The sequence below is a fragment of the Anser anser genome (assembly GCF_964211835.1).
Source record: "Anser anser genome assembly, chromosome: 1".
Taxonomy (NCBI): domain Eukaryota; kingdom Metazoa; phylum Chordata; class Aves; order Anseriformes; family Anatidae; genus Anser; species Anser anser.
The window spans coordinates 64,137,959-64,165,450 of record NC_139720.1 but is presented as its reverse complement, the minus strand read 5'-3'; the positions used below and the strand labels follow the sequence as shown (position 1 = coordinate 64,165,450).

Here is a 27,492-nt window from a genome sequence, read left to right as displayed (position 1 = left end):
CAGAGCAGTAGGGGTTAGCTGGGTGGGATATGTGTAGAGCAGGCTGGTGAGCACCCAACTAGGGCGTCTTTTCAGTGCTGTGGGTTGAGCTTACCTTGGGAGAAAACATTTTCTTAATACATGTTTATCTGGCTTCGTGTCACTTCCAATGTAGTCAGAAATGTTCTGTGTGCAAGCTTCAGGACTGTGGGAACTGCCAAGCCACGAGCAGTGCTTCTCTTAGCTATGTGCCTTGGCTGGGTAAAATGTGGTGCTTTTGCTGACGTGTCCTGAAAGATATCAAAATCTTCTCAGTTGTGTTTACATAAATAAGGTTTCAAATAGTGCTTGTTCTGCATTTCTGCAATTTCAGTAGTTCAACTGTGGAAATATAACTGAGGTAGGAACTGAGCTTCTGCAGTCCTTTTTACTGAGAGTGCACGAGAAGTGGTGAACTCAGCATGACTTTCATGTCCAGTGATATTTAGAAAAGTCTTCAGCTTTTTTTCTTTAAACTGGTAGCTCAAGCAAATTTGCTGTGGATTCCATGCAGTTCTAAGCACGAATGCTAAAACATCTTTTTTTTTTTTTTTCTTTTTTTTTTTTCCCCCCCTGCCCTCTTATCTGACAGGGAGGTGGCAATGGAAGAGGAAAAGACCTATTAACTCAGTGTAAAATTAGACCTTTGTTATTTTGTCTCCAGTCTTGGTTGATCCCATCATCTAACCAAGGGTCAGATGTGGTAGAACTGAGAAAGGGATTGACATTGCTGCTTGCTAGCTAATACCTTTGCATCTGATACTTCTGTGTGTCAGACAGTGCATTAATTTGAACATTTGTAGCCCTTTACACAAGACTGAATGTATGAAACTAAATATTTTGATAGCTTAGTGTTTCCTGCTTGCTTTCCTTTCTGTATGGTATTTTTCTTTTTGCCTTAATCCCACAGATAAGGCTTCTTTATTCAGTCAGGTGTTGGATGAGTTGGTCAAAGATCATGGTTAGTTTAATGTTCAGCTTTTTGGGTTTAGTATTGTACATCTCTCCTTGTCTGAATGAGAATCTGGACGCAGTTCTTGCAGTCCATGATGGATGGATAAGAGACTTCAAATGATACTTCAGGATGAAAAGTCTGTCAAAGTCACAAATCAGTCTTGTTTCTATGTTTCAACTTTCTATATTATGTGCAGTATTAATACATCTGTTTCTACATGACTGTATATTAAATATGTAAATCTTGCGTTCATGGCAGGTCATGATGGTCTCTCCAAAAGAAAATGGGTGGTAGCTTACAAGTATTTTAAGAGTTATTGTCTTGCTGCAAAACTCTGTACTGAAGCTCTAATTAAATCAAGTATATACTCAAGAGACTGTTTTCTGCAATCACATTGACATGCATTTTTATTAAATGGTTAATCATTGATAAGACAGGATATTCTTCATAAAGTGATACTACCAGATTATGACTTTGTCTTGTGATCCCTTAATTAAAGCTGTGTTTTAGACTAGCCCATAGCAAAGCTCAAAACTTCATTCTTGTCCTTATGACTTACCTATATACACAAGGCTTTCATGTTATGCTTCACACTACTAATAGAAGTGTGAAGTGTGATTTTTCTGCCAAATTATTTAGACTGAAATATCAGTGGGCACTATCGAGACCATCTATACTGGAGGCTTGAGTTGAATCTTACTTTACCTTGTTTTCACTTCTGTTGCAGCAAGTTTTGCTAAACACTGTTTAGAAGGAATCATAGAATTACAAGTTAACTTTTCAAATCCCAGACTTGCTAGAACTTCATCTGTGTTTATTGTATTATCTGCATTTTTTCCTGCCTCTGAAAAGGTGAGAGGAGAGATCACCTGGTCGATGCCAGCCTGTCACTTTTTGAAAATGCAGAATACATTTGTAGCTTGAAAGGACTCAAAGAAAAAAGTGGTTTTGTTTTTGCTTTTTTTTTTTTTTAATTTCTTAGTTGTAGCTGTATCCCAAAGCTTAGTGGCTGGGATTAAAGGAACTCCTCCCTGCATGAGTGCAGCAACGTGCCCTCAAAACAAGGCATGCTGTGACTGCTAACAGAACTGTGTTTAACAGGAAAAAAAAATCTTTTTCATGTTTTGCTTCAGTTGTCTCTCTTGGTTTAAGGAAGGTGTGTCCTTTTTTCAAAATTGTAATGCCCCGTATCTGGCCTATAATTTTTCCTCTGATGATCACAGAAGAAACACTTCCTTATTTGGATTTAAATCATTGATAATTGCTGATGTATTATGTGCTGTCTGTCCATAGTTCCTGCTATGTAGCTTTAGTCTCTGATTTCTTTCTCTTCCGTGGCTCTGTCACTTATTTCCAGTTACTAGGCTTTTCTTTTTCAAGTGTTTGGAGTAAATTTCAGAAAACTGCATCATGCACAGCTGTCTAGACTTTCAAAAATATTTCTTTGGCTTGTATTCAGAGACTACTGCAATGACAAATAAACTTATGGGATTATTTTGGAAGAGAAAACATTTATTTGCTGGCAATCTTTCTATGTGCAAAACCATTTAAAATTGTATCCAGCTTCTTAAGGTCGTATAGAAATAAGTTACTTCATTAAGACAAGAAACATCAAGGGGAGTGGGATAGGGCAGATGATCACAAGGCTTCTCTTGTTGGATTCCTCTTACATAGGTTATTTAAAAAAAGTTATCCATCATTAAAGCTGGAAGTCTGGGCTACATTGATAGCCCATTAAATGATCTGTCACATTGCAACATCACTTGCTATGAATTATTTTTTCTGCTATTTTGCTATGAATTTAATTTTAATTTTTTTTTTTTGTAAGGAAACGCTTCAGTTTAACTGTGCTTTGCTACACACGTTAAATATTTTAAATCTCTCATTGAAAGAGATTCAGATTGCATGACAGTGAAGTATTATTTTTGCTTTAATATATAATGCCTTGTAAGATGAACTTACCTTGCGCATTTGGGAGAGATCTTCTTCAGACCTCTGAGGAATCTTGTCATCTTCCTTTCAGTTGTTTTCACAGAGCCTTTCTTTGTCTCCAGTAACCCTGGTGCTGCCTGATGAACAGCATACCTCATAGCATACCGTCAGCAATCAGTTCTGACAAATACTATTTGGTCACTTTCCTCCCCAACACCCTCAGGTACTGCTCTGCTATTCCTTGTTTTAGACTGTGAGCTCCCTGGAGCAGGGACACCTTGCCCTGTGGGATACTGGGCATTGACTAAAAGGCCAGTAGCTGCTACTGCCGTATGGGGAACTCCTCAGTAAATGTAGGACTCCTATCCTGATGAAGTCAAAGGCAAACCTCCCTTTGACTTAAGCCAGGCTGAGATTTCATTCCCAGTGTCTGAGTAACCAATTCTTGTTTTTGTCTTCAATAGTCCTATATAATATAATGAAAGCTTGGGTTCCTCTTGCTGACACGTAGCCCTTGGGGCTCCCTCCTTACCTCCTGGAGGGAGAGGGACAGGCTGAGGGGCAGTCGGACTGCAAGAGGACACTTCTGGAAGTACCACCACTGAGAGGAGCTACCGGCTTGTTTAGGTTAGACAACAGACTTCTGGATGGCTTGATGTTAGGGAGGAGATATCCCACCCTAAGTGCTTACAGCTCCACCATTCAGATTTGCTTATGGCTGGGTGAATAAATTTGTAGAGTTTAAGGCTAAAATACACTTACTGTTTGCATAGTCTGACCTTGTGAGCAAGTGCGGGAATATAACTCTCCTGTTAGCTCTGTGCTGAACCCCACAGTTTGCATCTGGCTCATGGGTACCTTCCGAAAAGGCAACCAGCCTGGATTTGAAGGCATCAAGAGGGCTCTAACATTTCTTTTGCAATTAATTTTAATAGTTAACTCCATCTGTTATCTTTTTTTTTTTTTTAAAAAAAAGTAACTAATTTCATATTTGCATGTGCTTGGTTTTAAATTCCAGCTGGTGGTCCTTTTTATGTTTTTCTCTGCTTGAAAAAAATATCCCAAAGGACATGGCAATTTCTGCCTGAGGTGATTTTTTTAGATGTCATAGTCAAGTCACCTGGCAGTCTTCTTTCATCTGCTGAACGGAGTGAGCTGCTTACCTTCAGTGCTGAGTTTTCATATAACCTTGAAACAGTACTTCTCTGTACTCTGTAGGCAGTAATTCTCTGCATCCTCACTAAATTTTCAGTGTCTCCTAAAAGAAGCAGACTATTGGAACTCCCAGTTAATCCAGTATCTGGTAACTAGTGCCTTACTTGGAGAGAGAGAAAATGTTTTTTGCTCCCTAATTCCTTTCTGTACTCCTGAGGATTGTACGTACTCTCTTCTGACATAGAGTTGCATTGAGAATTGCACTGAGTTGCTTATCCTTTACCATTTCTCATTTCTTTTCAGAGCTTTTGTAGTTACCTACATCACTCATTTAATAAATAAATAAATAAAAGAATAGCAACAGCCCTGGCCTTTGTTAATTAGGAACAACTTTAGATACGAGCTAAATCTATGCAGTTTCTGGTCCTTGATAGAAAATGGTGGCCAAGGACTCATGAAAAAAGCATATTTGACCCTATGTTTTATCTCTTGTATATCATGATATTGCATAACTCTAGGCAGATAATATCTAGATAATGCTGTAAAATTAGGAAATAAAAGGATTTTGACAGTCAAATTCTGGAAAATTTAAATATCTCTTCAGAAGAAAGAAGTGGGAAAATTACTGTTCTTTATCTTTGAGATATAATGGGATAAGTGTAATAGTAAAATCCTTCAAACAACAGCAAGAAAAATACTTATCTCCATTTTTTATTGTATAGCTGCAGACGATGAATTAAGTTCTGTAAAAACACTGTATTGTAGGGAATTTTGAGGTTGCAAAGTTTCTTTCTTTAAAAGCATGCAATGAGTTTAAAAAAAAAAAAACAAAAAACACAAACAAAACAACAAACCAGACAACAGCAGTATATTTACCTTCAGTCATATTACTTGAAGTACAATATTCTAAGCTGCTTGACTAAGCTAAGGGGAAAGCAGCTTTTTTGGTACTGATGTCAGGTGGTACTTAACTAACTCTGCTTTAAGATAGGTGTTAATGTATTTGGATGTCAATCTAAAACGTTGAGCAGGAGTTATTAGGGCTGTTTGAATAGAGGAATTCCTTTCTGGGAATATTGCAGTTTTAAGTCAGGGCAAATCTGAACTTTCCTAGAGGTAGAGAAGTGTCAAACTAGCTAATACCATGATGGTTAAGTCAATGCCATAGGATCCAAAAGGTCTAGAGTTAAGTATTCTTCAAAATTAGCTGAAATGCCATCCAGAAGAAGATTCTTGGTGTGCTATGTGAGTGGCCCGGCCAGGTAACTGTTTCAGGGTGGGCTCTCTGCTATGCTCTTTCTCTGGGTGGGAAGCCGTGTTTTTGGAGATGGGGTGAAGGTTCAAAACATTTTGGACAGATTTTGCGCTGTGAGCAAGTTTGTTCACAACAGAATTCCATCAGTGCTCATAAGATGCAAAATATTTTTGTATCTGAACCTTATGTTTCAAATAAAGTCTGCCAAAGTTGAAAATTATAGTGTTTGTGTGTACAGTTTCTAAAAATAGCTGTTTCCTATTGTTCTGAGAAGAAATTAATAGGAGAAACAAGACTTGTGTTAGTCTTGCATTGAATTTGTTCAGCCTGAAGCCTCAGCACCTGGCTGTTTCTATCTTAGGGAGGTGCAGTGCAGCTTTCAGCCTTTTTTAATGGCCTTGATCTGACCAACCTGGGGGGCTAACAGTAAGGCAACTAAGGTGACCAGTGGGATGTTGCCAGAATCTGAGCGTAGGGCACTTGTGAACATTACTGCTAGGTAATAACCTGTCATTATACCTTTACCTAGTCTGCCTTGGAGTAAAATCTCAGGGCCTTTCTACAGTTAGGGATTGGAGGGACCAAAAAATGCAGTAGTTAACAGGTGGTGAAAATGTATCTGCATCCTTCTTCTGTTGAGGATGATGGTGTGGATGGTGGCACCTCGCTTGGCAGCAGACACCTCTGAAGCTCCTCTCAGAGCTGATGGTGGTCTGACATCATGCTGGCTCCTGGTAGCATACCGCCATTTCAGTGGTACGTATCAGCTGCTGGGTGATGCCATTGGTGCTCGCTTCCCCACAGCTTATCACGTTTGATGTTTGTGTGTGACCTCTGTGTGGAGCGTGATGTAGCTGCTCAGCCCACTGCATTAGCTAAGTGCTTGTGAGCTCAGGGTTGCCAATCAGCTTTTCCAAGGCTGAACACATTATTGCTCTAATAACCTCCCGAAGGAGATGCTGTTGCTGTTCTGCACTTCACTGGAGGCTGTATGAGCACCATGATGGGGCTATTTTGCTGCTCTCTGTGTGGAGGTTATCTAAATGAGTTACAGGTTTTATGAGCGGGAGGTCACTCATCTTTTCCATAGGTTGGCATGTCTTCTTATTTCCAGTGTCTGCTTGGGAGGGTATGTCTTTTCATCACTGTCGATCACTGTTTGCATTACTATGGCCCATGTGAATTTTGGTAATAAAATAGAACCTCACTGATGTAAACATTGTGCATGCAGAGGACCAGAAGATAGTGTGTGTCCCTGGAATCTTATAGCTGTCCAGCACATGATCTAATAATGAAAAATGTTGACATAACTAGGCTCATAGTTTTTGTATGAAAACATCTAAATTTTGTTAAAATACTTCTTGCAATATTGGAGGAACTGGAAGCTGAGAGATCTCATTTAAAATATAAAAAAGGCAATATAATTGGAAACAAACTATACATTTGACTTTAACAGAATAAATATATTCATATAGGCAAGCACAGGTATTAAGTTTGGGATTTTCCTTAAAAAGCTTTTTCTCTTATTCATATTTTTAGTAGCATTTTTATTTTTAGTAGAGTTTTACTGCTTGCCAATTACCACTACCCCCATCCAGGTATTTACTCCCAAGAAATGAATGTAGGGTTCCAGGACAATCACATTTCCTTACAAGTTATGAGAAGTTTTTGTTGTTATTACAAGAACTTAACCAATGTGTATCCTATTTTAAGGAATTTTGTGTGGAGAGGTGTAGGTTGAATTTATGGTATCTACTTTGACATATAAAGAGGCAGACGGCAATCTGATGCAGGAGGAAGAAAGAAGGGGAATTCTGTAAGTTGAGTAAACTCTTTTTCTAGGGTAAAAGGCTTGTGGTAGTCATCACTAGCCAAGGCAGACATGTCCTTAGGCAAGCAGACCACAAACTAACTTGGGCTGCAGGGGATTCCTATTGAGGTATAAGGAAGGCATAAAAATCTATTGTGCTTCCAGTCCAGAGACTGGCAAAGAAGGAAAGAAATAGTAGCACAGACAAGGTCTGCTGTTTGGCTTGAGAGGAATTTGCCTGTAAGGGGTGTTAGGTGGAACAATTAATTGTAAAGTGATAAGAGCCCTTTGGGAAGATCTTTTCTATGCAGCTATTTGCATGAGAGCAATTGCTTCCCTGCCATATTTGCAGGCTGGGGTGGAAACAGAAATAAATTTGTATTGTTTATGAACCAAAAATTTTGTTTATCATTTTGAATAATAGTAATTGTACGCTGGGACAGCTCAGGGAAAGAATCTGGCTGGCAGATGGCTAAGTATCGTTGCATTGAATCCTTTATTTGCAAGGGAATGGGTTAAATGTGATGGTCTATAGTGTTTTACCAATCCAGTAGGATTTATAATTCACTAAAATCAAGTGCTGTTGGTGTGTCTGGGCATCACTACCACTATCCCTCACTCAATGAATGGTAAGTTATGCAATCATTCTTCCTGAAACACAACCTGCCTTTATTAGGCACGTTGGATTAGCCTCCGGAGTGGCTAACCTTTTTAACTGCATATTAAATTTAATTTTTTAAGGTTTTGTTTTAAATCAAAACCATTGCAGATGTTACCCCCTGAATTTATATGTGGGTACAGTATAGACCATGAGTCTAAGATAACTGCCTAATTTGATAACATACAGTGTAAAAACCCTGGTACGTTTAGATCTCTGTAGCTAATGAGCTTTGCAACCAGACCATAGCAGTTTAAGTCGCATAAACAAGATGTCTTGTGGGTTTTTGTTTGTTTTTTTTTTTTGAGTCTGCCATTGAAATCTGTCACAGAATTAAACATACAATGTTAACTACATTGCCTCTTCTTATAGCCTGCTAATGGTTATTTCAGCTAAAATGAGATAAAATATTGCTGCTGTTTTGCTTCAGAGAGGATGAAAGCATTTTAATTGAAAACTAATTAGTTATTAGTTCCTGGTGTCATGCAACATTGATTGGTAAGGAATCAAGTACAGCTGTTTCTCTGCATTTTCAGTCTCTTATTTTCTAGGGGTTAAAGGTAGGTCATACAGAAAGTACATATTTAAGATCCAGTAATTGTGTGTGTCTTCTCTAGAATACTACACCATTTTTTAAATATCTTTCACAGATGACTACTGCATACATTTAATTACATTAAAAAAAAAAAAAAGGAAAAGGTACTCCAAATGCTTATTTCCTGTGTGTGCATATCCATGAAGCAGTCTGATGTCTAACAAAGCATCAAAGGGTTTAGCTGACAATGCCAACAGGAGATATTTTGATATGTCTGTAATTTTATTGTGATAAAGCACGTTCGTTTTATAAACTATGCTTATCTCAAGTGGAAGTAGCACGCTTCCTATTCCAGTTTAGTTCAGCTGCAGCAGAAATTGCTTTCACCGTGTAGGGTTCAGGTTTAACAAAATTTCAGAATATACTGATTCAGTTTTGATTTTGAGAGATGTAATGGTTACTCGATGCTAACAAGAAGCCTTCTGTAATGTTCTTAAAATAATATGGCTATTTCAATGATTAATAGCGCTGTATAGTATATTAGTGATAACATCAGACTGTATGATTTTTTTGCCTGCATTTTCTGTCTTTATTTGGATTTTTTTTTCTCAAGCGATGCCTTTGTTGCTAGCAGATCAGTTTTGCTGAATACAGACTTTTTGTTTCTGTCAGGGTTTCATACAATCACCAGAAGTGTAAATGCAGCAGTATCTGCATAAATGCTCACTTTCTCCTATATCATAAAATAATCGACAGCATGAGTAACATGCATACCACCCCAGACTCCTACAGAACAACACTTCTGTAAACAAATCCTGTTCTGAGTTGTTGAGTAAACTTAGGACATCTAGCTTCCATGGTCTGGAAGACCAGCAGAGAGAGGGAAGAACGGCGGCTAGGAAAAAGGAAAGAGCTCAAGGCCTTTTTAGAGACACTGAGCTTTTTGTAAATGTTTTTGTCTCTTGGGTACAAAGTATTTCTCCTGTGACCAGGGGCAAATCGCAGATTTGTATGTTCGAGATGTAATGCTGCTGAATGTCATGAGTGCTACTGAAAGACCCAGTTGTGCAAGATGCGGTATCCCTTCAGAATTTGGCATGTTTTGATTTTGACAGCTCATCTATACTACGGTCCATGTGATGCTCTCAGAAAGTCTCATTACCGATTGTGTGGTTAGTATTTTTCCTTCTTATAACTGTTACTTGTATAGGCGCATTTTTATTTTCAATGGCATTGGCAGCCTCCTCTCTGCCTACGCTGCACCACTGAGAAGAACAAAAAATGGCAGAAAACTTGCATTTTGAACATGCTGGAAACTTGGTGGATAAGGTCATAGCTTCCAGTCCACTCCCTCTGCCTTGCTGTGAAGGTGTGCTCCCTGGGTTACTACCTTAGGCTGTTTTAATTTAAGGTCTGACTTGTGCAGAGGATGAGGAAGCCAAAACGTTGGCTTAAATGTGCTTTCTATCTAGGGCCATGTTCCCAGTAATGATCGGTAGGTAGTGCAGCCAGGGCCCTGTAGGACTTAGTGTGAAGCAAACAGTCCTGGCTGTGCAGAGATGTTTGTCTGGCAAAAAAAGGCAAATTAGCAACTGAAATTAAGCTGCAGATCTGCAGGTACTTGTGATAGAGTGATGTTCTTATCCATTTTTTTTGTCTGTGTATGGATTTGGTTATGTTTTGCAAGCATAGTATTAATAACATCACTTATATATTAGATACCTCAAAAGTAGCAGTGCTGCAGCCAGGATCATAACAGATTGTTTATGATTTGAGAAGAGTGACTGCATCTTTATACCTGAATTTTTAGATCATTAGTGCAGCGCAAGACAGAAGACATCTAAAGCATACCGCTTACACAAGCAGTAATTAGTTCCTCTCCAGCAGTTCTTGGATATTTATTTATTCCAAATGATGTGCAGTCATTGATTTTTTTTATTTTTTTTTGCATTTGCTGTCCCATCAGGTTAAAGATTGAACTTAGGCACAGACAGATGACAATGAAATGTATTTTATTATTGCTTCATAAAGCATGTTTAATAACATTTTTTCTTGTTTGGAAAAGTATTTTAGTTATTAAATGATCTTAAGTATGGATAGTATGATATTAAATATGGAGCTTGATTATTTGCAAGGCTGTTATTGTCATGGCTGATGTAGCAAAACTACTGAGCTTATTCTTGCTACACTGCTGCACTCGGTAGTATTGCCAAAACATCCATGTAGTACTGCAAGCTTCTGTGTTAAATTCTGTTGGGACTATTTATCTGCTTAAAGGTTGAGTTTTGTCTAGATCAATGAATATACTCAAAGCAGAGTATAAACAGCTATGGAAATAGCGTTAAAGGAGCTGCATGTGAAAAAGTGTACTATAACTTAAAAAAAAAAAAAGAGACTTTCCTAATGTGCAATGGTGGGTCACAGAATGGGTCGAGCATAAGAATGGTGGTGGCAGAATCTGTTTTAGCAGGTTTGTGTGTTGCTCTAGACCTTCATTCTTCAGGCTATGGTAAAAACCAACCTTTTTAACCCATGAGGACTGTGTGCTGTTGTTAGTGTCATTTAGGTGGAAATCTGTGTCCATATTAGAGAAGTCTCTGCTCGGTGAGGCTGGGCAGTGAATTATTCTGCTTTGTATGGTGCTGTGAATCAAGTCAAGTGGAAGGTAACAGCACTGAACAGTGAATGCTTTAGCTGGTTTACAGTTGACTCCTTAATTGGAGAAGGTCATAATGATGCTGATTTTCTCTTTTGGGGTGATACTGTATCATTCCTAAGCTGAAAGTCCTCATGTGTCTATGCAGAGGAAATAGCTTGTAACTCATCCATTACCAGTTAGACACTGGCTTAAAAGGACATAATGGGAGTCTGAATGCTTCAGATTTGTGTTCAGTTTTGGTGAGGAAAAGCCAGAATTTGTAACGCTCTTCTTTGAAATGTGATTTTTCCTTCTACCAAGTTGTGGAAGATATGAGGGAAATAGTATGTGGAAATATAACCCCTGCTAGTTAAATCTCATCTCTTCTTAGTTTTTCAAAGGTGCCCAAGGTAGACTAGTGTAGATGTTTGATTTCTCCAGCTAAGGAGAACAGGACAAGTTCTTTTTCATCACGCAGTGCAGTTTCAGTTAACTGGCAAGGGGATAATTGCTCTGAGCAAGGAAATCCCTCTCCTGGGGGGTGGAACATGACACCCTCAGCAGTCCTGCTCCTGGCTGAGGGTAGAGTGATTTGATCTCCCTTCACATGAAGGTTTTGCTGTGCTTCTGGCACAGGAGCTGTGTTAAGTCTGGTGCTGTGCAGCTTCATGTTTTCCTGGGGAGGCCCTAATCGGTCTGTCTGGTGCTTCTGTTTGTGCATTAGGCAGGCGGTGGTTCCTCTCCCTGAAAGTGGTGGAGCACATCCTATGGTACTTGCCCCAAATCTGCACCTGGGTATGGCGTGGTAGTTGACAAGCTATGAGGTTCTGTGCTGCTCTTCTGCTGGTTTCACAAGCTGCTGCTTCCACCAGCACATTGGTTCAGCTCTGTTTGCATGGCTGTACTTCCAAGGAGGGTCTGCACAAAGATGTTCCTTTTTCCATTTGTTCCCTGAGACTGTTAACCTCCCCTCAGCAGGAGGAATCCTGCCTCACTGGGTGAACTCCATGCTTGCTTCCTCTGTGAAACTGCACCTATTTAAAGCTGTGCCTGTGCAAATGGTGTTGGAAGTATAAAACAGAAGGAAAGGAAGATATGGCCTGAATACATGAGGGACAGGAACAAATCTGCTTACAGCTATCTTAAAGAAACTGCCAAGAGCTGTGCTGGTGTTAGTGGTTTTGTATATCCACATGGGGCTAGAGAAATGGAAGAGGGTAAAACAACCATGGCTGCCTACCCTGTCTGTAGGTTTTCTATTTCTGTATTTCCTGGATCATTACATATCCCCGATGGGATCTCTTTGCTTATCATCAGACCAGCTGTTTTCTTGAATACTCTTCATATTTGGTTCCATCCTCCTCCAGTTCTCTTGCTTGGGTGTTTCTTGAGAAGAGCCCTACACTGTGAGCACTCAGCAAGCACTTAAAGATTAACCAAAGTCAGCAAAATTAACATTTTATTTGTTTCTGCCAGGTGAAGGGGCTAGCTCCATAACATGCAAACCAGATCAAAGCTTTTATTCTGGAATAGCCCAGTTACCCTGGTCCTGCAGTGGCAGCTGAGGGTGGTCACAAGGTGACATGCAGAAATAATACAGGTTCCGTCTCATAGCAACAGCTTTTTCAATGCAGTATGTGTCTCTTTTCTTTTATAGGCTGGCCTCATGTAAAGGAGGAAAATTTAGAGAGAACCTTGCTGTTTCTAGTGCTAACAAAAAATATTTATGTATCCAGTTGTTTAAGCTATTTAGGAACAATCTGGTGAGTGAGCTGTTTAGAGGAGGATGATTAATGTATGCTAACTACATTGTCCAGCTGAAGTTTGTTTACTGGACTAAAATGTCAATATTATCATCAGCTATTATCTTGAAAGGTTGGTATTTCTGTATTCAGACAATGCTCTATTTTTATAATACCAACTTGGCAGGTGCAGGGCAGAGGCAGAGGACTCGTGGAGCTCATAACATCTGTAAGGTATTTTTATACCTAGTGTTCTGGGAAATAGCGGATGAGATTTTTGTCATGTTTCTCATTTTCTTTTCACTATTCCAAGTGTCTTTATGCCACATAAGTAGGAACAACATACCTGTGGAAGTTGCAAACAGTTCTTATATAGGGGGATTTAGTTTATAATCTACAAATGGAAAAAGAATCTGTTCATTCAAAATTGCAGCTATGACTTATGCATTTACACTACATAGGGTCTGAAGTGGTGTGTAATTTTTCATTTTTTAAAATTATCTTTATCCTACTCTTGGTGACAGAATGTTACATTACTTTTTAAGCCTAAGCCATAAAGACATAGGCAGGAAACCAACTGCCCAAATACGTCTTTGCACCAACAAAGTGGGCACTTGTAGATATCTTAAGGGTCCGATTATTTAAAGGTTGTCCACTCTTTGGCTTGTCAGCACTTCAAAACTCTGTCCAAAAATAGTCAAGCTTCTGAATGTTTGGTCACAAATGATGAAAGTAAAATCCCAGTATGCATCAGTTGCTGCAGCTTGTGACAATCCTTCCTTTCTCTGTGGAGGTAGAAAGAGGCAGAGGGAAGCAGGATGGAGTTGGTATGGTCTCCATCAGCATCAGCTGGTGGCCTGATTCCAGGAGAAGAAGAGGTCAGGGTTGGGGACGGAGCAGCCGTGAGCCTGCAAGAAGGTGGGTGCACACATGAAGCAGCGTGCAGGCCTTGGCACGGATAGCTGGACTACTATGTTTGGCAAGAAGTTCTTCACTTTCTTGCCATAAAATTTCACTTTGCCATAAAAAGTGAAGGTGTATTTGTGCAAGCTGGGTGGGTGCCTGCTGACTGAGCAGTGCTCATTATGAAATGGCAGAGGCCTAGAAACAAATGTGCAAACCCTTGGTGAAACTGATCCTTCACCCATGCTGTGTGTCTGTGAGCACCTTAAGCTGATTTGAAATATTATTTCTGGACATCAGTTTGCTTGTGGGGATTGAGTGGAAAGGGCTGGGTAGAGAGGTGCTCCTCAGGTGTTTTTTAGATTTGTTTGTTTTGAGTTTTGTTTGTTTGCTGCTCTCTTCAGTAGCTTTGGATGTGCAACAGTGCTGAATAATTCTCCAAACAGTTTCTTATAATAGATTCTTTACTGTTTGATATTCTAGGAGACTTTTAAACAATAGTGGAAATTAATAGGAGATATTAATGACTCATCATCATTGCTAATTTATCTTCACTACAAAAAACGCTCAAATTACCTATTTAGAATCCTGGTCACATTCTAACATGCTTTATTGCAGATATCATCTGGAGGATAGAGAGAGCAATTATTTGTGCTCGCAGTTACTGCAGGCATATCTCCGAGCTGTTACGGAGGCGAGAATTGAAGTCGTATGGATGTAATGCTTGGTTGCTGTGGGAACTTTGTGATAAGAATTTTTGGAAAAGAAAACCAAATCTTAACATCTGATGGCAGGGCTGGAAACTTAATTCCAGGCTTATTTGACAGTGGCATTTTAAATCTTCTGAGTTGTTTACTAGAATCCCTAACTCTTGTGCAAGGGGCTGGTGTGCCAGCTCTGGTATGAAAGCTGTGAGTGTGAACCCCTCCCAGTCACCTGGTGAGAGCAAACACCTAAAAATGAAAAGAATAGTCAGCCTAGGGGTCAACCCTCTAGCCCTTACAGACAGAGTGGCTGGCTTCTGAATCGTGTAGAAACTTCCAGGTATTGCTGTTGCATGATTCAATCCTGAACAAGGATTTCCTGCTGTGTATGGTCCATGAGACGAGCCTTCAGTTGGATGCCGGGGGGCTGGCCAAGATGCCAGAGTGTGGTTTGAATTGCACAACAGCTCTTTTTGGCCCTCTTCAGATCAGTCTGCTCCTTAGCAACCAGTCAGTCCTGGTGCCTGGGTTGCCTAAATATGCTCTACAGCCTCTGTTGGGGCACCCTCCATCCAAGCTCAGCAACCTTAAAGCCCCTGAGGGTCTCTTGTAATGCTTGACATCTGCAGAGACGGGTTTTGATTGCTCGTTGCTTTAGTGCCTTTGAGCTGTTAGCCCATAAACCTGACTGAAAGGCTGGAGAGAAAGGGTGATTATAGCTCTGTCAGTGAATTAATTCTAGAAAACATATTTTTCGGCATTAGCTATTAACAAAATCTTTGTCTTTTGGAAATAGTTCTCAGCAATATCTCAGAACTGCCTCTTCAGATTATTTCCAAAGTTTATAGTATAACTTTGTTCTACCCATAGTTAAACATCAGCAAGACAGCTGCTTATTCTTAGGAGCTTTCATGGTTGCATTAGACAAAATTCAGCGTCTTTGAAATCAGGTGTTGATACATGCAGTAAGGAGAACTATGGGCGTAAGTGTTGCAAAAACATTAATATCTTTGGTCTAAGTATGAAGACTTAAATCCTTAGTGATCCTTTTTGGATGATGTGTAACTTTATTTTTGCTTTATTTTCTCCATCTGGTGACAACTTCTAATAATATAAGGGACATCTTGTATTTTTGTCTGTGTAAATACCAACTAGCACATAGTGAGAACTACTTTGCTTTACAATTAATAAAACTTCCTGAGCTTCTCCCCTGCTTACTCCCAATGCCTTCAGGCACTGAGCGTTTTTAAAAACTAAGTTATGTGGAGTGTCTCCCTCTTCCATTATTTTTCATATATTGTGCCAGTGTGTTTTGTTGTTGGGGCTATAAAATGAACTGCTGCAACACTTTTTGGTAGGCTGTTCAGTTGGCTTATTTTGGGTAAGAGATTACATACTTAATTCAGCAAAACATACCTCTGGCCATCAAGGAAAGGGCCTAGGGCTGATGGTACCCTGGGATTTAGTTTGCTGTCTAAATCTGAATATCTGCAACATCTGGGAGTACTTGGATTTTAAGGTTTGATACACAACAATATCTTGAAGTAAAAGGCGTGTAAAACACAGTAGAGAAGAACTAAAGAGAAAAGAATCTGAATATATGGTAAATCTGAAGCACGAGTGTGACTAATCTATTTAAGACTTACGCATTTGGATTATTTCACAGTGACCTTTAGGACACTGAATATTTGAAAGCAAAGTTTTATGTTATAATTTAGTGTACCTAACATACTTCTAGTTTATGCATTAGCAATTCCAAATGAGCTACCTTCTGTTATAACTCAAACAACCCCTTCCATTCCATTGTAAAACTTTCACTCTACTTCACCATCCTTTTTTTTTTTGTTGTTTTGAATTAGGAAAGTATCAGATAATCTCATATCAATGGTAAAGGGCTTAGTCCAAACTACTTAAGGTCTTGATAGTTTTCATTCAACCCAAGTTTGTATGGTAAACTGAAATGTATATTCTGTATATTTGGAAATGCATTGATTTGCACCAGCATGTGATGTGCTTCATTTGTGCATGCAGTCAGTTATTTAAAAACTGTAAAAAGGTAAACTTTATAAAATTCTTATTTTCAGGAAGAGCTGTAAAGAAATTGCTATTACGAAACTAAAGTTCCTAAGTCATAAATTAAAAAATAATGCTTCTCTTTCTGGAAGTGAATGGGTGTGGACTCTCTAGATCATAACCACACCAGTATTATTATATTTGGAAGCTCTTTGAAACGTAAGAGCTTACTTACAACTTTCAGTAAGGTTTCAAAGACCATCACAGTTACAGTAATACTAATAGATCTATAATAAGTGAGGTGAGGAAGGAAACGTGATAGCCTTTATTAGACCAAATGAAAAAGTGGTAAAAGCAAACCAGCTTTCCAAGATCTAGGCTTTTGCTCAAGGTTGAAACAGGAGCATTAACTTCAAGCAAACTACTGACTCAGAATAATTGTCTTGTGTTTAAGTGTCATCTCTGAGTGTCCAGTTGTTTTGCAGCAGGGATATTGGCTTATGTGCTTCCTACAAAACAAGATATTTGTAGCAATATTTCTGGCAATATTTTTCGCTGGTCAGAGAAAACAAGGAGCTGTGCTATACTCTGTAATGTAGAGTGCCTTCACATCGCATTGCATTTGATGATGTTGGATGAAGACACAACATTTTTTTAAAATGTGTAGATTTAATAGATGAAATACTTCATGGCTATGTATATTGTGAGTTTTCTTAGAAAGTGTTCAGTAGAGTTTGATTTCTGTCGCTTCCATTACGATAGCTGTCAGTGAGGAATGTAATATACATTATCTCTAGACATGTAATTAAGTGGGGAACCCCAGGATTACTCTAAAATAAGGACCCCAAAATTAAATCAAAGATAGCACCAGCAGAAAAGAGTCTTGCCTATAAGTATGTGATGAATTGTGACTAGTGAGAAAGTTTTAGCCTGTGTTATGTTTTTCGTAGAGATGACAGGAATACAGATTTTTAAACTCCAGTGATTAATATCTCTTACACAAGTAAATGTAACTTATAAAAGCAAAAAAATTGCCATCAAGCCCATTCTCAAGTTTTTCAAGCTGTAATACAGCAATGTATAAAAAGCAGATCTTGGAAGAAATGGGTCTTGGACGACAACTGAAATACCTTACCAAAACATTTTGATTCATTTGAAAAAAAAAAAAAGTGTCTGTAACTTCATGTGTGAAAAAACAGATGCAATTGTAGTATGTGTTTCACAGAGAGAGAAAGAGGTTAAGCAGCAGCCTATTGGAAAATATGGTTCACTGCTTTTATAGCCTTTGTGCTTAACACATTATGTTAAATATATTTGTGACTCTGTGTGTGACAGTGATAAATGGCTTCTTGGCTCAGAGGTCTGAGATAAATCAATAAGGAAACTTCTCCTTCAGTATACTTGTATCTGCTGACACATGGAGAGATGTTACTGAATAACAGAGATGAAGAAAAAAATTCCCTAACAACTGGCAAACTCTTGTTTTTATTGGATAGGCAGACAAGTCTTGGAGGAGTTCAAATTTAATTCTAAGCAATTTAGATGTGAAGTAGACAAGTAATCGTTTCATGTAACAGCTATCAAAGGTTAAGACCTTTTGCATATTTCTAGAAACAGGAGTTCAAGGTAGCTAGGGGAGGCTGGAAAGTTCCTCATGCAAACAATTACCTGTGTCAGCACTTTCTTCTGCACTCAGTAATATGAATAATTTAGTTCTTTGCTAATGTCAGTAAGAACTGTTTTTCAAAGCTTTCTTTACATTAACTTTCTACCATTTATATGGGGGCTTCCCCCCCTGCACCCCAAAATTGTTTATATAGAGCTGAAATTCTTCCTTAATGACAGCACCATAGCAGTACACGGGTCACAGGGAAACAAGTGTAGTTGTGGTGAAATGAAGTCCATTTCCCGTGTTTATTCCCTGAAGTCTTTATGCTAACTCAGAAGCTGTGGCTTCCCTCGTAGCAGCTCAGTTTTTTTATTTGTACATTACTATTCTGGATTGCTTGTGGAAGAAAAAAACACCCTAAAAATATATGAAAATATTTTATTCACAATGATGGAATGCTACTGTATTTTTTGTGAAAGATTCTGCATAGGGTGTTCTTACAGAATTAAGAGTACCAGCTGACAGGTAAAAGTAGGGATACTTAATCTCATTGATGTTTGTTCTTTCCAGCTTCACTGAAACAGCTGGAAATATGCCATGAGTTTAAAACACTGTCACCAAAGCCCAGTATCCCTCTTAGTGCAGGAAAAGGAGATGGAAAGCAGGGGAAAATGCAGCTTTGTAGTAGAGATGAGAATCTTGCTCAAACCTGAGTAGGTGAATATTGCCTAAGGGAGCAAACATGGGTGGCAGTGAACCTTTCTATGGTCACAAGCCAGAGGAGCTCTGTACCTGCAGTAGAGCTGCTGGAAATGTGATGCTTGTCTCTAGCAGGGTTGTGTTACGAAGTGAATCTAGGTCACCTGTGGAGATGATGTCAGGTCAACTGTCTTCAATATTCTCCTTCCCAGCATACGAGGTTCAGGTAATTCTGCAGCTCAGAGACATAATCCAACTAGAAAGCCTGTTGAATCCAATTATGTTGCATGGGCAAAGGCCACTAAGTTCTCAGTCCCCAGTGTTGTCAATGAATCTTGAAAGATATAGTTAAAAATGGCTATGTAGATACAGACTAAACTAGCAACAACCCCTTCTAATAAAATACAGGCAGAGGTCCACCAAGGGAGAGGTAGGTTCTCAATTTCCTGCTCAGAATTTCCAAAATGTGCTCCATCTTTGCCTCTGAGAAAAGCTTTGCCTCTGAGAGCCTTTCTGATTTGAAAGGCTGAGCTGAAAGCAGGGAAATGAAGGGGCTCACAGACACCACTGTTACAGAGCAGGTTTTCTTTTAGCTGAGCAATGCCAAAATTGCTGAAAAAGGGGAAACAAGACAGAGGCTGAATGAGGATTATGTCAGGGACTAAGGAGAGCAATACCATCTCTAAACTAGTAGCTCCAGGCTAATGGCAGGATGGCAATGACATGGCGATAAAGAAATAGGGTGTAATAATTAGTCCTTCTTGTAACACATTGCAATGAAAGTGTCTTCCCAGAACGCTGCATTTTGAAATGGAGAACTATTAATCTATGAAGAATATATTTATAAAAATAATAATAAAAAATTGGTATTCTTCAGAGAAGGACTGCCCAGTGACTTTACTCCTAGGTGTCAGGGTGATGGTGAGCATCACAAGGTATTTGGACAGGTTCCTAGGAAAGGAGTGAGAGGACCCAGTGGTCAAGGTCTCTTACCGATATTCTTAGCACAGTGAATCTGGACGTTTTGGAAACAAAATACAGGTAGTAACTGTTTTGCTGTGCCCTCTGTGAGGGGCAGAAAGGAATAAGCAGTCATTCTTTGAGAAATAGAAGGGAAGTAAGACCGAATGGAGTGCTCTTTAAGCATACAGATCAAGGAAAAAAGATATCAAACATGGTATACGAATTTCTGCACTAATATCAGGAAACTGACAGGAAAAATATGGCAACTAAATGCTTATCTTAAAAAGGTGTTGATTATAATATACATCCTAAAGTTGGTAGGACGATGACAACTGCGGGGATAATATAGTATTAAAGTACAGAGAAAGACAGGCTTAGCTGATGGGGAAACTGTTGCATGATAAAGCTTAAAGTCAAGTCAGATTAGCAGCTTGTCATAAGTAACAAAATCCCCATGAGTTTAGACTCTAGGCACAGAAAAGGAAAATACAGTAGTAGGACTACATCATCAGTGTGGTTACACTAGCAGTAATACCGTGAGGAAGATGGGAAAGACTGTAGAGGGATGAGGTACAACAGTCATGGGAGAGAGAGGTCTTTAATGTCCATCTGGATTGCGTACGTATCATAGTGGGTTGGAATACTGAAACTAAGCTTCAGACACAGTGACAAATTCACAGACAGACTAGTGAGAGGATTCATACGAGGACAGGCAGCAGCTGGTTCCTGAGCTGTGTATGCAGAGCGGTTTCAAAATGTCATGGCAGAAAAGCTGTCCTGTAATAGTGACTACAGTGCACAGAAATTCAGCATCTCTCCGGGGGCGGCAAAAGCTAGAAAATTTCCTGTCAGAAGCCAAGGACAATGCTATTGAGAGCAGAAAAGGAGGGTGTTTTTGTATGTGTGTTTTTTGTTTTGTTAAGCACTACAAGTCTCACAGTAAAGGGTCAAACATTTAAAGACAGTTTATTGGAGGCTCCAAGGAGAAGTATTGTCTATTGGGAAATAAAATAAAAGGGGGTACAGTGGGGTTATGTAGCAATGAAAAAGAGGGCAATGTAACTGAAAAAACACACAACCGTAACTCTCTGAAGACTCCTTCGGAAAGCTGAAGTTGGATGAAAATGGGAAACGTAAATAACAAACCTCTCAAGTCACATTAAATTGCAGGAAGTGTAAATAAACAATATTTTCTTTGGAGATGCATTGGGAGTACAAATACTGTCACCAGTTTTTGCAGGGACAACAAACCACTAAAAGATTTAAATAAATACGTTTGAGAATATTTAAAATCATACTAGTAAAAGCAAAGGTGTTTTTTCTTGTCTTTACATTGGAAAATGAAGACTTACGTTCCACAATCTTTCTTTCTAAGGGAGAGGATACCAAAGGATTCTTCTCTCTCTGTAGAAAAGGGGACTGGAGGAACAAATGAGTAAAATAGATAGTAACAAGTCATAGCAATGATGTGGTATGCATCGAAGAACTGGAACATGATTCAGCACCACAAGGCTGAAACAGTTGTAAAAAGGGGTGAGGTGGGGAGGCAGTATCTACAGGGAAGACCAAAAATCCAATTGTCTCTGAGGGAGATTAAGTAAGGTTACTTTCAAATGCAGAATTAACCTTTGGATAAACAGGTTACATAGCAGAATAGTCAATACAACTTTTGCAACAAAAAGTTATGCCCTGCTAACCTATTGAAGCTCTTTTGAAGCACAAGCACATTGACTTGAGCTGACACTTTCGCTTCAGAAGTGATGTCTAAAGGTTATAAAATATTTTCTCTTGAAAACTGCCTTTCAGTATTGGCCAAAAAAACCCCCAAACAACAACAAAATGCAGTTAAACTGTGAAACTTGTCACCTTGCTGCTTGGTTTCACAAAGGGACAGAATGTGTTTCTGAAATACCTGTAGAGAGCCATTAAACACAGATAGCATTTATGGCTCAGGAAGTCCCAAATGTGCAAGCTAGTGTATATTCTGAGGATATCTTACTGTACTGTGCTTTCTTCTTGGCTGCTTCCCTAGGACTCTGCTGTTGCTAACTGTTGGAGATGTTAGGTGAGCCTTTGCTGATATATATAGCCTTTCTTACCTCCCAAGAAATAGAAAAAAGTGAATTTATGGATAAATATCTGTAAATTGCACACATTTTAAAAGATTTGTTCTTGTATACAAATAATTCTTCTTTTCATTCCTTATATTTTATAGCTGCTTTAGAGATGATGTTTTGAAAGAAGCAGGTGAGAATTCCGCTTTTGTCTTGGTAAAGCAGATACGACTTGAGGTTGCACACCTTGACCTAGAACAAGCTAACCAAAGAGTAGACAGGATCATTGGTGAATGAAAAGTGAGTGAAATGCTATTTGGTATGGGGCTTGTTTGGAGTTGTGCAGCAGTCTGGCTTTTTTGGTTTCCTGATCTGCCAGTTAGCACAGTTGTACCCATCCTAGTGCAGGTGGAAGTGGGAAGGTGGGAAGACGTGGTCAGGAGGAGGAGGAAGAACAGGGAAGGCTGTTCATAGAAGCAGCCTGTGGTTAGCTTAGACTGTCAAGTCTTGCACCTCAGCTCACTCATAAAAATCTCATGCACCTAATCTTTGCATGAAAGTTACATTTGTTTAATTAAAATTGTTTTTCTTTTTTGAAACAGGTGTGAAATTGCAGATAGAGCTTCATAAATCTATTTGATCCTACTGGCTAATAGATAAGCTTGAACTAGCAAATAATTCAGCTAGCAATTTCTTTAGACGAGGAGGTTTGCAGCAGTTTCACAATAGGAATTAAGAAAAAAAATTATTTTTGTTAGGATACAGATTCTTTGTCCTGGCTGTATTGCCACAGGGCTCAGAAGCCTCGGGAAGGCTTTAGAAATCTTTCACGGTCTTGTTTTGAGAATGTGACCCAGCAACCATTTAAAGAGATGAACTCTTTAAGTGATTTCTTTTTGGGGTGCTTTCAGAAGAAAGAACAGAAGAATAAGGCTGGCAGCAGGACATATAGGAAGAAACAGGCCATTCATTTCTTGCAAAATAGGTCAATGTTCCCAACAGCTGGGGTAAGCAAAGGGTAAGCTCCACAGCATTCACGTTAGCTATGGGTGGGATGGAGAGTGTAAACCATGCATAACTCTCTTGGAATAAGGACTGAAATGACTGGGAAATAGGGAGGCTCTTCTGAGGATGAACAGTGGATGGTGTGCACTTGCTGGTCAACTGGAGCTTCTATGGAGAAGTTGCATGATGTGTTTGAGCCCTATAGTGGCTGGAGAAAGTGCATGCTTAGTTAACACACACTTAAACAGTGTGGGAAGCAGTTTTAAATAATGCAAATATTGCCAGCACCTAATTAGAAATTATGACCTATGAACTTCTGTTTTTATAGCAAAGTGTTTTCCGTTACAGCCTTGAAAAGCATCCTGTCTTCCCTCAGATACTAGATGTGGTAAAAGCCTATTCCTGTTGGTGACTCTTTTTTCTGACCTGTATCAATACCTTTGTCTCTTGTTCTTTTCCTGTGGCTCGTGGAAATTGGTTTTCATGGTCCCTAGTGCTTTAGGGTACAGGAAAGTGGTGTGTGTAGATCATGTTTGTATAAAATGGATAGCAATGCTATTTTTGAGCTCACCTAACTAACCATGGTATCTTTTTTAAAAGATGAAAAAAATCAAAACAATATCTACTTCAAAAAGCATAGCTTTTTAATTTTTAAAAGAAATGTAAAAAAAAACAAGTAGGCAACGTTTACTTCAAGGTAGTGATGACCTACAGACCAATATACAAACTGTCTAGGTTTAAAATAATTGCTATAGTAATTAATAACATTAATATTCTTAATAGTTAAAGCTTAACATAGAATGAGCTTTTTTTTAGTGCTTTTTCACTAATTATTCTAGTCTAATTTTGTGTATATTTAATTGAGCTTATGGCTAATTGAATTTGTTTTGTGAAATCTACCCATGTAAAGATCTGCAAAGCTATTTACGTTGAGCAGGAATTTGAGGGTGTTCCTTCCCTTTTCATAAACCAAGGAGGTTTTTTAAATGCTGCAAGATGCCCTGAAATCTATTACTTGTGCCACAATAACATCTTGATTGAATTAAGCTCTTTATATTTCTGCCTATGCAAGCTCTTTTGTCCCTTTTCAGCTGTCCTATGAAACTAGTATAGATATTTCCAGGTGATGTTATGTTTGGTATTTTTTCTCCTCTTGTTTTCCTTTTTGTGTGTGTTCTTGTTTTGTTTTGTGTTCGCATGTTGTGGGAGGTAAGATGGGGATGGAATCGAAGAGCTGTGTAGCAGGAACTACCTGGTTCGTGCTAAAGTTCTTTGTTTTCTTGTGTTACAGGATGGAAATCCTCTTCACCAGCAATGTCCATGACAGCAGTCTGGTGAAGCTCATATCTTAAACTGTTACCGTGATGTAATAACTTGAGGGGATGCTACTGTGAGGACCAGCAGCTTGCCTGCTGCTCCCTGTTAAGGACCAAAACATCTGGAGAAATTGTCCGTTTAGCACTCAGCTGTTAGCACTGAAATCCTTTCTCCCAAGCTTGTGCTCTCCGGGCTGTAGTGAATAAGTTTCCTGCCTGTCTGCTTGCTAAGCTCCTGTAACATCATTAGTCTTCGTAAAGAGGGTGGAAGGGACTTGTTTATTTTTATATGTAATGTAAGCTTGAACGCTGCCAGGAAGATTGGAAATGTTGAAAGCTCTGAGGAATTAAAGTGTAAGAGTGAAGACTGTGATACTGCACTAGACTGTTTCTCTTTTTTTTTTATTACATTCAAACTTCCTTTACCATGGAAGTGCTGTGATACAACTTCATAAACTGTGAAGATAAACTGTTTAGAGGTTTCTCTTAAACAAAAGTTCTTGCTTGTGATGGGTGAATTCATGTCGCTGTAGGTGTTCTGGCTCTGTGATGACCTCAATGCTCTTTTGTACAAAAGAGTTCCACTTTCTCTTCTTTCTATGCTCACTTCAGTGAAAAAAAGGAACAGACTCAATGAAACACCCTGAGTTGTGATATGAAACAGGAACAAATTTGATTGACCTAATTAAAGTGAAGAGCTAGGGTGCATCTGAGGATTCCCTAGGAGAATCTGCTATACAGACATGAGAAGAAAACCAACATAAATGAAGTCCTAAATCATTTTAAGATCACCTCAAACTTTAAGTATTTGCAAGTAGAGATGGTACTTTGCAAATTTTAGTGTGCTCTATATTTTTTGCCCAAGAAAAAAAAATCATTACATATAAGATAGTTAGTATGGAATAAAGTAAGTTATTCTAAATATCACAACAAAATCCATGATCATCATACACAGGATTGCTTACCTTATGTTTGGAACTCAGATGCTTTTTTTAAAAAAAAAAAAAAAAAGTGAATTGTCCCTCCCTATAGTGTGTTTAGTTAGTGCTAAAGCAGAATTTTTTGATGTTTTCTGAAGTGGAGCACATATGTCACTCTCACTGTGGAAGCAAGTCTCTTGTAAACTGTCAGTAGAAATTCGTGGAACTGAAGATCTGATGTCCATAAGGCTTTCTTTATGTGAATACATTAGTCTGACTGCACTTGACTGTTAATGTTAAAAATGATTTTTTTTGCGTGAATATTTCTGAAGAAAATTGGAAAGCTTATGAGTGGCATTTTTTTATGGATGTATAATTTCTAGTAAAACTACATTTGCATGGATAAGTTTCTTCGGAGGTGAAATGTGTTTAAGCCAATGCATCCTTCATTTTGACCATATGGCAGAGGTCCTTTTGTGGAAAAAATAATGATTCTTTTTTTCCTCTCAAGATTTTATCCATTTGCGGCTGGATAGAGTACTAATAAAACAAAGTAATTCTCATTCATAGTGGGGCATCATCAAAAAGTGGAGCATTCCGAGCAAGAGAACAAGGCAGATTACTATTTTAGAAAAGATACAGATTTGGCAGGAGAATTTTATCTCAAGGAAAGTTGTATAGTTTCTATATTAAGTTCCCAGCTTTGCAGATCTGACAGATGGGGGTGTCTCTTTTCTAGAGTATGATTCATCTCATATTCTAACTATAGTACTAACATTTTGAAAGGCGTTTCATAATTTATTCACTGACACGAGTTTTCGCAGCTGTCTGCAGAGTGAAGATTTTCTCAGCACTTCAGAAGCAGGGCAACTAGTTCTTTAAGTAGGATCCTGCTTGGGATTTGGAAAAGATGGGGTAGATGGACCAAAGGAGCATTGCTCTTGCTTTTCTCATTGTGTTATCTTTCCAAATGTACAGAGTTTGCTGCTGTTTGCATAGGAAGTCCATTAGAGTGTCATACATCTACAGGGATGTAGGGGGGAGTGTCCTCAAATATATCTTATTGAGGTGTATGGGATTATTTGTCATGTTTTTTATGTAATGAACTCATCTGTCTGCAGTTATAGTATAAACCAGGCAAAGATGATGAATAAGCATGAATGTAACTATTTTCAAAACCTGGAAAAACTTAGCTCTTTAGACACCTTGTAGGGTTGCCGCCCTCCTCCCCCCCCCCCCCCCCCCCCCAAAAAAAAAAAAAGCTTGTTACTCCTCACTTCCTTTTCAGAAACCTTCATGATGATATGACAAGGTGTGAGAAGACAGATCAGAGCTGGCTGTGGTTTGAGGGAGGGAAGGAATGGGGTCATAGACTGTCCCCATTGTACAGGGAGTGGGGGAGAAGGGAAGAACAGAAAGATGGCTGGGGTTCGTTGAGGGAGTCCAGTCGGAAAACCTCTTGCCAGCTGAAGTTCCCTGATCACTTAACCAGTTCTGGGTTTCCAGTGCCTGCAGCTTGGTGACAAGTAACACAGCTGTACTGAAATCAGTGGGAGTTGATGAATGGTCACCACTAGATTTCAAGTGAGCAACACTGACACTTAAATACAGTGGGTATAGTTAGCCATTTGGAGGGGAAAAAAAAGAAAAAAGTATTTGACTAAGGAGAATGGACAAAGAACAAAACCCCCAAACCACAAGAGCCCTGAAATGAGTACTGAGCACTGAAGTGTTGGTACAGCATCCTGTTCTGTAACCCATGCGGCTCTGCCAGCCTTGCCTGCTTGCTTAGGATATACCTGCTACATTCAGAAGTCTTCTCCTTAGAAGATGACTGGTTACAGTGACTAGGCGTGACGGTGACTAGGCGTGACGTGTCATCTTAGTGATGATAATGTTAGTGACTGCCTTTGAAAGCTGAATTTTAAACACTTATTGCTTCAAAAAAACAACAAAAAACTTTGTAATGACATGGGGTATTGTACAGCGTGACCTGAGTATAGTTTACTGTGTAAGAGAGGTATTTTGCTCCCGGATGTCAGCACAGAGGAACATTAGTGGAATCAATACCACATTAAAGATGCAGGCTCCATTAGGTTGATGTGACGGATTGTTTTCTGTGAGTGCTGATGTCATGCTCAGTCACGTCCATTCCTGGATCTTCATGAGGTAGCAATAAAGCTTACTCAGCCCTATGGAGAACTTCAGCCTCTCAGGAGATCCTCCTGTGTGCCGCCTCCTGTCCCTCCCGGAGCAGTTGCCCAGTAGTCTCTGGGTGTCCTAGCGCTGCGGTCTCTCCTGGGCTTGGTGCTGGCTGGGATGCTCGAGGCAGGCCTTGCAGGCCTTGCCAGGTGGCCGAGTTACCCAGAAGGCAAGGTAGGTTGGAAATGGTCTGTGGAAAGCTACCAAAGGAAGGGTGATACTGGGGAGGTCACCAGGAGCATGGATTTCTTCACTGTAATTTTTGTAACTATTCGCGTGATAACGAGCGGTACAATAGCAGGGTGCTGCTATGGCACTAAAAAGCCTCAGCTTTACTTCGTAGTTATGCCACTGGCTCACTTTGTGGCCTTGAGCAATTTACTTTCAACTTTCACCATAGGTAAAT

At 39.2% G+C, this 27,492-nt stretch overlaps 1 protein-coding gene across 27 annotated transcripts in view; it reads left to right on the top strand.

Annotated features, from left to right (window-relative positions):
- The window catches only part of BICD1 (BICD cargo adaptor 1), a 179,536-nt gene that overhangs the window by 21,098 nt on the left and 130,946 nt on the right, over window positions 1-27,492 (top strand). For 2 of the 27 annotated variants that reach the window (XR_014578102.1, XM_083820132.1), the window contains one exon: window positions 23,940-26,123. The exons of the other annotated variants lie outside the window; for them this stretch is intronic. Coding sequence is in view for 1 of the 2 variants with exons in the window: in XM_083820132.1 (XP_083676258.1) it covers window positions 23,940-23,972 (33 nt within the window). In the remaining variant the exon portion in view is untranslated. Of the gene's footprint in view, window positions 1-23,939; window positions 26,124-27,492 lie in introns of those variants that run through there. 27 annotated transcript variants of the gene reach the window in all.